Source organism: Dufourea novaeangliae, unplaced genomic scaffold (genome assembly GCF_001272555.1).
Source record: "Dufourea novaeangliae isolate 0120121106 unplaced genomic scaffold, ASM127255v1 scaffold235, whole genome shotgun sequence".
NCBI lineage: Eukaryota > Metazoa > Arthropoda > Insecta > Hymenoptera > Halictidae > Dufourea > Dufourea novaeangliae.
In genome coordinates this window covers 1,487,407-1,501,323 of record NW_015374123.1, presented here as the reverse complement: position 1 = coordinate 1,501,323, position 13,917 = coordinate 1,487,407, and the positions used below count along the sequence as shown (strand labels likewise).

The 13,917-nt window shown below is 33.7% G+C and overlaps 1 protein-coding gene across 1 annotated transcript in view; it reads right to left on the bottom strand.

Moving 5' to 3' along the window:
- Window positions 1–5: 5 nt before the first annotated feature.
- The window catches only part of LOC107191203 (moesin/ezrin/radixin homolog 1), a gene marked incomplete at its 3' end in the record, with an annotated part of 43,072 nt that continues 29,160 nt past the window's right edge, over window positions 6–13,917 (bottom strand). The window contains exons 4-10 of the mRNA XM_015580180.1: window positions 12,680–12,802; window positions 2,395–2,667; window positions 1,980–2,309; window positions 1,662–1,904; window positions 1,148–1,323; window positions 707–923; window positions 6–65 (exon numbers count right to left, since the gene is read on the bottom strand). Coding sequence (XP_015435666.1) covers window positions 6–65; window positions 707–923; window positions 1,148–1,323; window positions 1,662–1,904; window positions 1,980–2,309; window positions 2,395–2,667; window positions 12,680–12,802 — 1,422 coding nt within the window. The remainder of the gene's footprint in view (window positions 66–706; window positions 924–1,147; window positions 1,324–1,661; window positions 1,905–1,979; window positions 2,310–2,394; window positions 2,668–12,679; window positions 12,803–13,917) is intronic.

Here is a 13,917-nt window from a genome sequence, read left to right as displayed (position 1 = left end):
TGAATTTTATCCATAACGGTTTCTTTCGACTCATCACGTGACTGCGCAAGATCTTGCTTTAGTGCCTGAAACAAATTGTTTGATTAGAATACATGTATATCTTTTTGAAAACTTATATATTTAAAAAAATATATATAAAGAATTTTCAACGGAAAATGGATCAAAAACTAAAATTGTTTACACTAAATTTTCTTACATTTTAAGTATTGACATTTTTTATATTACTTATAATTTAAATATTATTCTTATACATCCAAATAAGATTAATTTTAATGTGTTCTAGAAAAATATTACATAAATTTTACATTTTATTCTACTATAACTAGTATTGCATTTAAAATCTATCTTCCTTCCTTACTTCATTATTTCTTTTTTACTTTTTATTTAATATAATTATTGCTAATTATACATAAAAACTGTACTTTAAGAAAATGTTGCATGAATTTTATTTACTTTCTGTAGTTATTAGAATTTAAAACTGTAATGCAAAGATGATTTTCTTATTAACTTTTTAACGACGGGCGTCATGAGACTGACAAGCACGTACACCAAAATTACTACATTTAGTAAAGTCTTTTTCATAGATCCGCCTTTACTTTTCGAAATCAGGCGGGTAAAAAGGGTTGAAAAGTAAAGAAAGGAAATTTATAAAACCTCTAAAAAGAATTTTGATTTAGCTTTACACATAAAATTAAAAATAAAATACCTTCAGTTGGTCATGAAGGCGCTCATTTCTTTCTGCTAAAGTGCGTCGTTCTTCGACGGGATCGATTATCGATTCATCGGTTGCAAGATCTTTAGTAACGTCACCGTGAGGAACTTCATCTTCGCCCTCTTCTTCACCTTCTTCATTTTCTTCAACATGATGATGATTCGGTGTGGTACTAGCCTGGTATGCTCTGTCTGCTTCTTCTTGCCTTAATCTATTCATATAAAGTCAATTAAAGTAAATTAAGTAATTAATTTTTGTATTGTTTATAATTTTATATAATATGATGCTGGTCGTGAAGACGGATCTGAAAATATAGGATTCAATAGTGCTCAAAATCACTCGTTTAAAAATAAAAAGAATTATTTTGGAACTCTATTTTACAGTTATGTTAATAATTATGGACTAATTATATAATGCAAAAATGAAATTTCATACTTGGCTGCTTCAAATTCATCCTGCAGTCTCCTTGCTTCTGCATCCTTCGCCTCCACTTCAGATTGAATACGTTGTACCTCTTCTTGCTTGGCTCTTATTTCTTGTTCAAGCTTAGCACGCTCTGCCGCTTCCATCTCATGTGAAAGTTCAAGTTTTTCCATCATAACCGTGAGTTCCTAAGCGGAAAAAAATAAGTTACGTCCTCTATTCAAAATCTAGATTTCACGACGTATTAAGACGTGTTCTTGTATGGCAACATAATCCAACAGTGGGTTATTTTCTCATCATTGATTTAATGTTTAATAATCACATAAAAGTAGTCCGTTTGATCGACAGTTGATGATTCTTATACAATCGAAAGTTTTGTAAAAATGAATGCTCTTATAAGTTAGACATTAATATGTGTGATCCCATATTTATCTAGTCCTTAATTTAAAAAAAAAAGATTCGATTGTTTGTTTATTAAAATCAATAAATTATATGTATCAACTTGATCTATTAAGTACACACTTACCTTCTGACGATCTTCTAATTCTTCCTTGGCAGCTTGTAGTTGTTTCAGCTGCTCCTCCAAACGTCGAATCATTTCCTGAGCCTCATTTAATTCAGCTTGCCGCCTATCCATTTCTTCTGCCATGCTTCTAAGCCTTTCTTCGTATTCCTGTTGTTTCTTCTCCGCACGTTCTCTTGCAGCTATTTCCAATTGCAGCTTTTCTCTTTGTTGTTGCTTCGCAATCTTCTCTTCTCTTGCTTGAGCCTTTGAATTGTAAATGAATTCTATTATTGTACAGAAAATGTATTATGAACTCTGTATGAAGACAAAATGACATACCTTCATCTGTTGCACGTCAATTGTATCAGGTTTGCGTCTACGCATATAGAGTTCATGGTTCCCCATGCAGAGTGCCAAAATTCGTTTATTAATCTTAACTCTCGCCGCGAAAAATACAAAGTCCGGTGCCTTTTTGTCAATTGGTTTAATGATAAACTTCTTTTCGTTAAACGAGATATTTCGGATCTCGGACCATGGGAAACCGATTTTAGGAGTCAGCTTATCATCCTTCTCATATATATTTAAACCTAAAGCGTCAACACCTAACCACAGATCCGTGCCCTTTTTGTTACGAATTTCGAAATAGTTCACTCCATACATTTCCAAATCCTAGAAAAAAAGTGAAAAATATATTAATATCGAGTAAAGTATAGTTTGAGGAATTTTATACAGTTAGGTTTCTGTAAATCGTTACCTGAGCAATTTTCAAATACTCCATCATGGCATCCTCGCGTAACATGCCGCGATGTTCTTGCCACCAATTCGTGATCGAACTTTCCCATTCCTCTGTGCTCATTTTGTGTTGATCCACGACACGTTGCGGCAGCAAGCGATCATTTATTAAAAAACCAGCAGTGTGAATTCCTTTTTGGAAGTCTCCGTGTCTTGCTTGGACTGCATAAGAAGCTAACAGGACAGATGTTTCCGGAGGACAATATATTTCATCCGTGAGGATACCATTTTTCACCTGCAAACAAAAATTATAGTCTTTAACTATTGATTTCCAATTCGAGATATTTAATTATTGATTTCTGATTCTCTTCGTATTGTACAGTGACTGAAATAATAATAGGTTCACTATTCGCAGAGTATTGTTTACAGATTTTATTTCTATTTCCAGTGTTGGAAACATATGACGATGCTTACTATTGTTTCGCAAGCGTAGGCTTGCTTCATTTCGGCAACGTAAATGAGTGGATATAATTTGTGAAAAGATTTTATATAAATTATCGTGACGACAAAACGAAATAATCTTAGATTCAAGGTAATATTTTCAAAAATACTTTCGATAATACATCTTTTGTAAACATTTCTTTGATGCAAGTAACAAATTTTATGATTTTCACATATTTTGAGATAAATATTAGGTTTCTTCATATTGATATAGCATTTGACAGCTTCTTAAAAGGCATAGCCTGTTTAATAGAAAAATTATAGAAAAAATTAAACGATTCTTAAATGTTGTCAACCAGTTTGTGCAATTAGATGATATATATGCCACTAAAAAATCTACAGGCTGTTTAAAAAAGCTTTGTTTGAGAGATAAAGGAAGATTTGTCCAGAAGCTAGAAAAAATAAACCTAATGCGTCTCGAATAGAAGCAAAATTAGACTTGCCAATTGGTGTTCGACGTGTGCAACTAGTTTTAAGGGCAAGTGGAACACTTCGTTACACAAAAAGAGTAAAAAAAATCTCCTGTAACCGAGTTTCATAAAGACGCAAGATTAAAGTTTGCTGAAGATCACATGGCACGGACTCAAAAGTGGAGAACAGTGATTTTCTCTACCGAGGAAAAAAATTAATTTAGATGGCCCAAACGGCTTCTAATACTAACGATAAAAACGAGTCGAAACTATCAAGGAGGAAGCGTAATGATATGGGCTGCGTTTGGATACAATCGTAATGTAGAAAGGTCGAGCGGAAAAAATGAATATATTTAATAAAACACAGTTTATTAAAACGGTCTGACATCGACGAGTGTCGCTATAAAACAAGAGTCGTTGCCGCTTCTGTCTTCTCTTCTATATACAATACTACGGGCATATATTCATACATACATACACACACTCACACATGACCTCCGCGTTCGGCGGATCGTCATCGGCGGTACATGTCGATCACACAGAAACGGCATCCATCTTTCATGCTGCTATCGGCGAGCCACGTCGCAGCGACAACTCGACGGCAAAACCGCGATACAGACTCCTCTCGATTATCGTCTGCCTTCTTGTACACGATTATTGTCCAAGCGTTATCCCCACCATTGGGGGGGGGGGGGGGGAGCCATGGATCCTGTTAAGCGTATACTTTGTTGCCCCTCCGCTTTTGTTGCCGAGGCTCCGGCTTCGAGCAAAAAACGAATTTCCGAGAGTCCGAAACATTTCTCCCTATAAGATTATTGTCCCGACGCGGACCCAAGTTCAAGACAATAATCGAAAGAAGCCTGTATCTGATTCAATGGTTGTTTATCCACGTGCCGATTCCTACCCAAGCCACCGTCGGCACAGGACAGCCACGTGCCAATGCCTACACCTACAGTAATAGCGAATTCGGGAACCACGCACTGCGTTCGTGCAGCTCTGTGCTCGTGCTGTCCTGGAACCGTGCTGGTGTTGCCCCAAGATGGTGCTAGTGCAGCGTTTTATCCGGGTAGCACGGATAACATGCAAGCTATCTCAGTGCAGCACTGACATGGGGTAGCACTGAGACGAAACAGGGATCAAACCGTACTGAAATCGTGCAATGTCGTGCAATTGTTTTCAATCACAAAACACGTCCAACGAGGTTAAAATACACAGGTATGTAAATTTGATTAATTTTTTTTAAATTAATGCGTTTAATTTTTCTTGTAATGTGTTAATACACATTAAATTTAAAACATTTTAAAGAAGACAATGTTCTTGTCATAGTATATATATAATTAATGTTTCAGGTGCTTTAGATAAAATTATGGTAAATAAAACTGAATTAGTTGCAGCTGGTTTTCCATTACCTACCTACCCAACATCAACAGAAGTGATACAAATACTAGATGAAAAAGAATGGACAGTTATTTATACATAAAATTATGTACCTTAACTAATTATATGTATTATATTTATAATTTTAATTTATACTTATTATATCTTATAGTGCATACTATTATAGATATAGTTAATATTTTGAATTATTCGTATAAATATTCTTTGTAATATACATTTTATAAAAGCAATTTATCAAATAAAATTACATACTTTTTTCCCTGAATATATATTTATAATTTCGATATAATTATTCATTTTTACTCTCTTTTTCTTCTCGTGGTATAACAAAATATCTTCCATTTCGGCATCGCTGTTACTGTTACTCAACAATTCTATGACTAATAATTCCCGGTTCATTGCGTTTATTGTCGTTCAGTTATATAGATTATATGTAATTACAGTTATACACCGCACGATTTGGCGTCAAATCTCGTGTCACCACTGCCACCGAACCGCACTGCCGAAAATATCAGTGCAATAAAACTCGCCCTCGTTCAGTTCATTTCGTTTAGCCGAATGCGAATTTTGCACTGCACCAGGGCAGTTTTTGTTCCTCGAATACGATGCAAAAGTTGCATGCTAATCATGCAACACAACCGAATATGATTATTGCACTGCACTGGGGTAGAGAGCATCACCCGAATGTGCGGCACTGAAAAAATTGGCACTCAGTGCGCACCAGTGGGGGTTGTCGAATTCGCTATAAGATTCTGATAATGTGGTTTCAACCAAAAACGAATGCTGAAAAATACCAATAACTGCTGGAATTTATATTAGATAAATATGATAACGAAATTGGTGGACCAAATTTCATATTTCAACACGATAGTGCCGCAATTCGCTGTGCAAAAGCTGTTAAGGGGTCTACTCCCTACTGTGACGGGTAAAAAAAATCGATTTTGTTCTTGTTTACATTTTGTCAGGGCCTAATATTTCAAAACCATAATCCCAACAGGATTTCGTCCGATTCGAAATAACAAGGAAGTTATTAGCCTATAACCGAAGCGGCGCGCCGCGACACGGATATTCAAATCGAAACTTCATACGCGTTTTTCTCAAAGCGAAATTTTTGTAAATGGCTCCAACGATATCTCAGAAACTATTTGACGGAGTGACTTGAAACTATGTAAGCACGTTCAGTAAGTGCATAGTTCTCTTCCATACTAAAATGGAGTTGATATTTGCAAAATTTGAATTTTGCAACTTGAGAAACGAGTGACTTTTTTCGCGAAAATCTGCACTTTTTTACAAGACTCTGCCATTTTGTTATGTTTCAATATTTTCTATTCATTCTAGTACGGGCGATAGCCACGTTCATACAGATTAAGAATCTTTCTCAATTTTTAATTTGAGATAACGTAAACAGCTGTTATAATGGCAGCCATGGAGGCACCTTTTTTTAGCATAACTTCATTTTAATAAATGTTTTATTGTTTTTTAAACTATGTCTATTTCGGACATAAATACAATTTATACAATAACATAAATTTCAATGTTTTCTAATAGAGGTTGTATCATTATATTGCATTATTCAACGAGACTATGCTTTTTGTTAACTGTCTCAGGAAGAATCAATTATGATGGATAAATTCAAGAATATTACGTCCAATATTCTTTTGTGTCAAAAAATTAAGGTGAACCTAATATTATTTCGGCCACTGTATATATGTATTTAACAGTTCGCAATGTTTAAATAATTCTTGCATTCGGATAGTAAGTGTACAGTATATGTACAATCACATTTCTAACTCATCGTATTGATTTAAAGATAAATTGAATGATAATGTGCAGTTATGCACTCTCCTTTGTTGAAGTATAATGCAAATCTATTAACGATAATGTATAGTTGAATAATTGACTATTATCTGCTTATGATCTTGTTGAAATTTCCACTCGAGAATAATAATTACAGTAAAACCAGCATGACAGAAACGATAATTCCACGCGTAATCAGACACTTTTTAGAGTAACATTTTGAATTTCATTAAAACTTGGACATGTTGTAGTCTTTAGTGATATACAAGGTGACATGTCACTGATGGTACAACCGGGTAGGGGTGATTTCGAGCACACGTACGGGAGATCTCAAAAACAATTCAACCAATCGATTTTATTCTTTGAAATTATCAACGAAAATACTTTCTTTGCGTGTTTTAATCGAAAAAAGATTAGAAAATTAACAAATATTTATTTACCACTGAAAGCATAAAAAATTTAACATAAAATTGATATTTTAAATTGTAAGGCGCCATTTTGTTAGATTTGAATCTTTTTTTAATGGATTTAGGTTCAGTATCCTAAAATGTTCATATTGGTTCTATTAATCTTGAATATATTGTTTCAGAACATTTTCTCAACATGATGCACGATGGGGGTTATAAACGGCATTGTATTATGCAATTTTTTTATACAATAAACCAGAGAGTTTATGCAAAAATCCATCTAAAGATATACCAAAATTGAAGACAGAGCAATTAACACGTTCTTGTGGGCTATGGCCGGCATTCATGAGTCTTTACATACAAGGTGTAAAATAGGAATTGAAAACAATTATGATATCGATTTCGGTCCATGAAACAGTTATGAAGAAACTTTATTCTAAACTGTTATAAGAAATCGAAATTTCTAACTATATCTAATTCGGTTACGGTCCTTACCTATATCTGTTCTTATATTGGTTCTAGAACCGTTATTCTTTCTACTCTATATCGGTTCGGAAACGGTTCTGGAATCAATTCTTGTATGAATGTTTCAATAATTGAAATCACTAAATGTTACAGTTACAAATTGGTGTGTACATACTTATTAAAAGCATACTTTTTTACCAAATCATTATAAAAGACAAAACAAAAACAGAAACATATAATACATATTATTATTTTGTAACATGAAAAGTGTTCGTAAATAGAAACGCTTTTGTTTCTGAAGCAGTTAGAGATAACCGACAAAGTCATTGCAAACCGAATTATTGCATCACGCACTTTATGTGCATTAATTACTTCTATTTGAGACATCATGTTCGTTACGTCGCGAAAAACTACAACGTTAATTAAATAAAACGGCCTTCATGAACGGTCTGCCATGGACAGTTATTAACCCTTCAGAGACGACACAACTTCCGTATTTCTTCCTGTGGTCGACGGTATGTGGCGTCCCATTCGTTGCTATAATTTATTAAAGAATTAAATTTTGAGATAATTACTTTTAACTAGAAGGAACTCAGTCAACAAACGCCTCGCTGGCTTGAATCAGATTGCGCTCAATTACCTGATCAACCCTTATATCTTCGTCCAACCGTAAGTCATTAAGTATGGAGTTGCTTTCATTATTACGGGACATACAATTTCTGTTAACAAAACTATTTTTTCTAAGTCTGCGAGATATTAAAAAAAATGTAGTTTTTCAACCCTTTGAGAGCTGTTTTCACCTCTAGATATGCATGTTAGCAGGTACAAAAGAAATACGTGTCAAATAATTTTCAAAATCCTACCTCTATACCACACATAATAAAAATCGGCGTGTTATACTTGAGTGATGTCCCTTGTCAGTTTTATACCTACATCATTACAATGGAAGCCGACTTGAACCTTCTATTATCGCGACGTAGAATTCTTACCTCACGGTTTTACATGTTTGAGAAATCTCTTAGACCACCAATGAATAAAATAAAGGCACGTGTACGCTCGAGTTACGAGCTCAAAATTATAAAAACATGTATGACATATTTGATGGTATGCAATCAGTAGTAGTAAGCTCCGAATACTGGTTCAAATTCAGAAATATAATACAATCACCATAATGTTCTGTGGAGTTACAGCAAGAGCCAAAATGTTTGCAGAAACTTCATACTCACAGAAGCAAGACAATCAATTAGGAGCTTTAGAGTAGTTTAGAGTTTAGAGGAATCGAAACAGAGTTTAAACATACTTTTTTGAATTGTGATCTAAGCCAATCTGTGTTCAGAGTACAGAAGTTAAATCGAATGAATCAAATACTTCAGTTCATATTGAGTCAGTAGGGTTCAGTAGCACAGTGGTTGTGGTAGATCAAGAAGAAGGACAGCAATCAAATCAACTTTCACGCAAATTAATGAAAGAAATTCGACTGATATCGTCAAATATCAGGCACCGGTTTCATTGCATGATATAGTTGATAGGAATAGCAATGAGCCTAATGTTATAGTAGACTCGAGTTATTCTAATAAAGATGCATCTAAAGACAATGGAATAATAATAACAAAGAATATAGAAACGTGCATAATTGATAATAATTTCGAAATGCTCACCCGTAAATCTTCAGTTGACAAAGAAACATCAGGAGTTGAACAGAAAGAATCTGCGTCAACCGTGAATCAGAAATCTTATTGTTAGATAATTCAAAGAACTCATTACACAATGAGCCCACCCAAACAGACACATATTCGAAGCAACCAGGGCTCGAGCAAAGTCGATCTAATAAAAATAAACCAGAGACAATTAGCTTATTATTTATGCTATCTGGAGAGTTCATGTCATATCATAAAAACTGCTGCAAATGATATTATTTCAAATGTAGTGAAAAGAACCGTCGACCTTTACAATCTACATTTAAATGAATGTGACAATGTTAATGTCAATATCATGTGTGAAATTTTTATCATTTAAAATCTTGATGCATGTTCAAACTATCCATTGAATAAAATTCATCCATAGAATAATATAGGAAGACGAATGTCCAGTATAGGATCATTCCACGCGAAATCGAACACTTTTTGGAGTAAAATCTCGGATTTTGTTGTCACTTGGGAATGTTGTAGTCTTTAGTGATATATATGTATAAACGTATCACGAAGGATTTTAAACATTTTTTTTAAATTGTTGATTCTACAGCTATTTGAAATATAGTGTTAACCTTTTTTCAATAAATCGTAACTGTTGAACTAACGAACTGATCAAAATGAGCTTTATGGATGCTTACAGTGGAGACATAAGAGGACCTAATACAAATTATTTCGAATAAAAAAATATATTTTGTAATCATTTATTTTGCAATTGTTTTAAACGAACTGCAAAGTAAATAATAGCGAGGCAGTATTTAAAATTTTGAAGAAAGAAATGAGGATATAGCCCTATTTGTCGTCTTTACGGATAAATTTACAAAAATATGGAGGTTGTTTGCAGATAATACTAGGGTGATACTTATTAATACACTCCGCAGTATTGATGACGTAATATGTATTTATGAATCACGCCAATAATATTAAGAATAACGTCATCATCGGTTATAGTATCAACCTAGGAAGCTTACACAGATTTTCACGATCTTTTATATTGATTACGAGCACAAATTGCATCCTCGGATATTACAGTTTATCACTAAAGTTAGATTTACTAGAGTAAAGGATTTCAAATGAAAATCATTGTTCGAGCTGACTTAAGCGTAGATTCAATGTATTTAAATAATTTGTACAAGATAAATCGATTAGTGGAATCCTTAATAGAAATAAGACACAATATTGATTGATTGTTAGAGGTTTTTATAATATCACACGGTCTAAACGTATCATTGAATGTCCAAAGAGTGATATTAGGCATCAGTAAGTTTTACTTGATTTCTGAAAACACTAGAAACAATATTCATTATATTGCAATCTGTTATGCATTCATATATCAATATAAATTTTTCACTTTACTTAGCGTAGCAAAAATACTCGAATCTTGAACGAAAGGAACACTTGTTTCATTCAAGTGCGTAGTTTGCATCACCGCTGATCACAAATAACATTCGAGAGTTAGATTCGCAATATTCTCTGGTTTATGATATTACCAAAAAATACGACATAATGAATGATCTTATGTTTATGCGATTAAGGGACTTCCATATGAAATCGATTTTTTGTAAACAAGGAATGCAAGATAGAAACATCTCGCGATTTATGAATATGAATATATACGCTCCGATTTGATATTAAAATGTAGAGGGTAAAAAAAAAGAAATCTCGGAAGTCAACTAGTAGTATCTAATAGTATTATGTCACCGACCTCTTGAACCGTTTCTGTAAAAATATAAAATACATGCAGGGTGTTTCAGTTAACTTGATCACCTTGAATAATGATTTAACGGTACATTTTATGAAAATTTTGAAGCGTGGAACTGAAATGGCATCAAAGGGCACATATCTTATAAGGTACGTCCTTTTGTATGGGTGGAGGCATTTCAGCGATTTCAAGATTCAAGGGTTGACCTTCATACATTCTAAACCTGTAGTTAACGAGATATTTACAAAATAATTTTTAATACGTACTTACTATCTGGAAGCTATAGGTGCTCTAATTGATGCCCCTCAATTTCAATACAGTGATTATTTTGTAAATATTTCGTTAACTTTTATTCATCAATATAATAATCAATATAACGGTTTAGGACGTATGAAGGTCAACACATTTTTACTCAGAATTTGATACTCTATCGATCTGTGGTACGAAAAATTGGTCATTCCGTTGAAAAAATGAAGGTGACCTTGAAATCCCTGAAATGCCTCCACCCATACAAGAAGAGGTACCTTATAAGATGTGCCCCTCGATGCCATTTAAGTTCCACGCCTCACAATTTTCGTAAAGTGTACCGTTAAATCCTTATTCGAGGTGATCAAGTTAGCTGAGTAAACCTGTATAATATAAGACACACATCAGATCACGAGTAAGACAATTAACGAGATTGGATCAAGTATACATTCGACAAGGCACACTCGCCTTAAATTAAATACCTTCTTATTATTATACAGTTTGTGAACAGTTGGAATAACTATTACTTTGAAATGAATTCGATGAGGATTGGCATCATTCGCGGAAAAGTTCAGTTAAGTGCGAACCCAGGTTCTTAAACGACAACGTAAGATAAATTTCTTTTGTCGATTAATTTTAAATGCTTCAAAAAAGCATGTATTAACTTATCATGTTTCAAAATACAGAAATATTTCGATGAGTGCGACGTACTCGAATCCGCTTCGGAGCATTCATGGCAAGTAGGAAAGATTTTCAGCCCCTTATAAATTTGATTTTACCCGAAGCCGAGCCTCTGCTTAGCTTCTGTGCCACATTCATCGAGACATCACTGTAATATGTATTATATGTTTCTGTTTTTGTTTCATTTTTCATAATGATTATGCGAATGGTATGCTTATATAATAATGTATACAGCAATCTGCAACCGTAACATCTAGTAATTTCAATTACATTCATATACATCCATACGATAATATAGAATCGAAAAAGTAACGGTTCTGGAACCAATATAAGAGCCGATGTAGAAGAGGTCCGTAACTCAAATAGATATGTTGATTGTAGTTAGAAATTTCGGTTCCTTTAACTGTAATTTAGAATAAAGAATCTTAATAAATGTTTAGTAAAAGCATCTATATAAGAGTTTGAAACAGTCATGTTCGAATCCGTTTAAATTCCTAGTGTAAAATAATAAAGTAATATAATTTAAAATAAGTACTTTTCCTATGAGAATTCGATTTTGCTTTTATACTTGGGCAGTTACATCTTTACCGCAATGAATAATACAGTCGATTAACTGAAGAATATATCGGAATTCTTATAAGCCTACATTAGCATATTGCATAATGGTGATGGGGTTAAGGGCAGAAATAATTTATTTTCTTTTGAAACACGGTTCCAGGTTCCCCTTTATCCAATTGTTCTAGAGTTAAGAAGCAATCCACCGTAAATACTTTCATCATAACATTTTCATTCAATGAACCTTTGCGTGTTCTTACTGATCTACGGCTCTTTGCTGTCGGCGAACTGCAAAGTATTCAACTTGTGCCATGCTTTTTACCTACATAGGTCTGCGTTAGGATTGAGAACTGTGTCAGACCTGGTTAGGTAACTTCATTAATTATTAATGCAATTAGTTCTCATCCAACTCTCTTGCGCATGGAACTGAAAAAATTACTAGATCTTTTTCCCATACCTGAAGATAGAAGAGCCGTAATGTAATATCTTGGATCAATTCCTCCGCAACATCTTCGGGATAGAATTTGGCGCGGAATTTGAACTGCAATGGAGTCTCCTTCTTGACTTCTTGGTTCATGACCTGAAAACATTTTACCACAATTAACACTCGTCCGAAAAATCAATTACAAATTTAATAACAAAGTCACTCCGTCGTTTCAAAACGTGCACAGTGTTCTCATCGATCTGTACGATGGGATAGCCGTCACTTGCATGCAAAACAGTCGGGCATAACTCTTATGATATAATTCGACTGACGTATGACCAGATACGATCAGAAATTTTTATCATATTATCAGGGAATATCGTGTCACGGCGATAACGATCGTCTCAAATGGATTTTTTATTAAAAACGGATTAAGCGTGCTTATGGTGACCTAGGATTGAAAATAAATGTTTCTTTGTTTGACCAATGGAAGTTATAAGATAAACGAGTGAAAATGTTTCATTAATGGAAAATGACACTATGGTGGCGTTTCAATGGAGTTACGATAATTATCACACTGATGTATCTTATCTTGACATGGAAAGGATAAAAGGCGGTACAATGGTAACGCTCTTACGTTCTCGGGTATGCTTCCTAGTATCAGAATTTGTTGGAAAAGAAGTATTTATCTGACAAAATTGTCTTGTAAATTTTAATCGTTATTTCTAGCTGGGGAGTTAAATTATGGGAACAGTTTGTTCAAATTATTTCAACTATCTACTACTTTCACTTAATAAAATAATTTACCAATAATACAAATTAGAAGTTTTTGAATTGCCTAATATTTGACTATTTATTTGTAATTTAAGTGTAAAACAATCATTTTTGTAATCAAACTTAAACAGATTGATCTGACAAAAAGTATTAAAAGATTTTCTCAGGTACTCGATGTTAATGGACAGTACTTTGTATGTCCTAAATATATTATCGAGTTCGTATTATTTTTATCCAAGGAAACAGAAACATTTTCGAAATTAGACACGAACAATTAATGGCGGTTAAAAATATTCTAATGTAAGGAAGACAAAACCCATAAAGTTATGTACTTTTCTTTGGTATCCATGAAACCTTATTAACTGATTTACACATTACTTAGTTCACTATAGTTTGACTTTCAAAAGTGCAAAGCTGACGTCTAAGCAACGAGTAGCCTAAACCACGAAATACTCAGTCAATAAGAGTGCAAGATCAATACTACACTTTATCAAACT